This window comes from Dipodomys ordii, unplaced genomic scaffold (assembly GCF_000151885.1).
Source record: "Dipodomys ordii isolate 6190 unplaced genomic scaffold, Dord_2.0 Scaffold57, whole genome shotgun sequence".
NCBI lineage: Eukaryota > Metazoa > Chordata > Mammalia > Rodentia > Heteromyidae > Dipodomys > Dipodomys ordii.
This window is the reverse complement of record NW_012267273.1, coordinates 112,552-115,003: the sequence shown is the minus strand read 5'-3', so window position 1 is coordinate 115,003 and position 2,452 is coordinate 112,552. Positions and strand designations below refer to the sequence as shown.

The 2,452-nt window shown below is 38.4% G+C and overlaps 1 protein-coding gene across 5 annotated transcripts in view; it reads left to right on the top strand.

The window, feature by feature from the left end:
- Rgs7 (regulator of G-protein signaling 7) overlaps positions 1-2,452 on the top strand; it is a 445,190-nt gene that overhangs the window by 392,466 nt on the left and 50,272 nt on the right. For all 5 annotated transcript variants that reach the window (XM_013021755.1, XM_013021753.1, XM_013021752.1 and 2 more), the window contains one exon: positions 1,803-1,877. In XM_013021755.1, the coding sequence (XP_012877209.1) occupies positions 1,803-1,877 (75 nt within the window). The remainder of the gene's footprint in view (positions 1-1,802; positions 1,878-2,452) is intronic.

The window sequence follows — 2,452 nt, the reverse complement described above, 5'->3', positions numbered from 1 at the left end:
TACTATTTGTGGGAAATATTTAAGAAATATTTTCCTCATTGACTTTCTGTTTCTTACTCATTCTGTTCTTTGTTTCCTTTTATTCTATTTTTTAATGACAGAGTCTCACCCTATATCTCAGGTAGTCCTTAAGTTGACAATCTGTGCCTCAGCCTCCCTAGTGCTACTTGGATTATAGAAGTGCATCACCTCACTGAGATTCATCATTTAACTTGTTTTACTCATTGTGATATGATGGTGGAGTTGTATCATAATGTCTGGGTTATCAGGAAAGAGTTCTTTCTGCAAAGAGTTTCATTAGGCAAATCAGCCTGGGGCCCTCTGTCTAACCTCATTCCAATGAACAAAAACTGTTCCGCATTCATGGTTCTCTTTAACCACTCTCATAGACATCCCGTGTCATAATTTCTTGCCATCTGTGAGAAAAAAAATCAGAAAGTTGAACAGAGATGTATAATTCAATACTTTCTTATTCACAAAATCAAACTATCTCTAAATTGTATACCTAAACTTGAAAGTATGGAATTAGAATCCATGTAACTATTAACTTCTAATCACCTTTAAAGGATGAAGTTCTTTCTAGTTCTCAGATTCAGTATATTTTTGAATCTCCTTTCTTCTCTCATTTTTGTGCCTTAGTCTTGCCTTTCCCTGTGTTGTGAAAGTCTGTTTTTGGAGAGTTTGTGGTATACTATATCCCTAATTTGTAATACTACTCCATTTGTTCTCTTCCTTTTATGTCCCTTCTCTTCCTTCCTCTTTCTTCTTTCCATCCTTTTCCTCTTCCTTCTTCTCTTTCTTCCTACCACCTCCCCTAATCTCTTTGTCCAAATACAAAAAGAGTGTATAGTTGTGTAACTTCAGAAAGCAGAAACAGGCACTCCAGACTTTCTCAAATTCCCCGTTTTGAAGGAAGAAAACTTGTAAATTTATAGAAACAAGTACAGTATAATATTATACCTTCAATATACTGACAGTATACTTTTTCCGATTCTTTTATAACATGAAATCTATGGTGCATTCTATTTCTATAAAACAAACATTCTTAGTCACTAAATTTCCAATAACTGTGAAGAAAAAAATCCACTCTGGGATTTGTGCTGGCTCAACGGAATGTCACTTTTAGTTTCCCTGTTGAGAAAACCAAGCAGCCATCCAGAAGTAGTGTCAGATTCTGTAAAGAGAACAGGCTAGAAAGAAGAACCTGTATAGACTTCAGCAGTAGCAGGAGGTAGAGAGGGGTAGTGTCGGGTGTCCTTCTCTGCGTAGTTTTAAACACCAACATCTACTCTCACATGCAAAGCACAGATGTTTTCTTTCATGTTTGTATTGTTTTGCTTTGATGGTACTGCTGTTTGAACTCATGGTCTCATGCTTGCTTGGCTTGCTTGCTTGCTTGGCCCTCTGCTACTTGAGCTATGCCTCCATTCTGCCTTTTTACTAGTCATTTTTGAAGATGGAATCTCCAAGGGTTTTAAATGGCTGGGCTGGCTTCCAACGACGATACTTACGATATTAGCTTCATGAGTAGTTATGATTACAGGCATGAGCCACTAGCATGGGCCCAAGTACTTGCTTTTGGCTTCTCTGAATTGTTTGAAAATTGTGTTTGAGGCTTTTAGATGTTCAGACAAGAAGGCTATATTATCCTTTATTACTGTCCACTACTAGGAGAAGGCTTGGGTCCTGTTTCAGGCTCTTTGGAAGGTGAGTCATTAATAAATGTCCTAGCCTGAACCTCATACCCAAAGATTTCTTTGTCTTTTTCTCTCTCTCTTTTCTTTTTTTCCCCCCATTTCTAGCCTGGTTGTGTAAATACTACTGAAGTGGACATTAAGAAATCATCCAGGATGAGAAACCCCCACAAAACGCGGAAGGTAACCTGACATCTGTTGTAAAGTCCCCGCTATATACTACAGTTTTCATAGAGTATCACCCAACAAATACCTGACTCCATTACATGCCGGTCTTACGTGCTGGTCCAGGTCTTGTTGGTCCCTTTCCCCTTAGGAATGGCACCATCTCTGGGTCTCAAGGCAGGTGGGGGGTACTGCCCGGCACTGACAGGAAGAAGAGAGTAGCATCAGACCCTTCCACTCCCCATCACAGGCAACATGTCACAAAAAAGGAAAAGAGATGGAGTTAATCTGAAAAACAGTGGTATTGCTGAGAAAAAGGCATATGAGAGAAAAGTCCCAGGGAAAACAGACACTACTTAATTATAGGAAGAGTTTGAGGATCTTCATGTTGAAATCAGACCTTTGGGAGTGTCTGTTTTCAGAAAAGGTGCCTGGGAAGACATTTTGTTCTGAAAGCAGTGACATTTTAGACAGTCCTTTGAAAATAGTGGTGGTGACCACATATTTTTCAAAGTAGCATGAACACATAGGAAGTATTTTTATTCATTCCATTGAAAATAGAAATGTATATATGAAATATATATATATATATA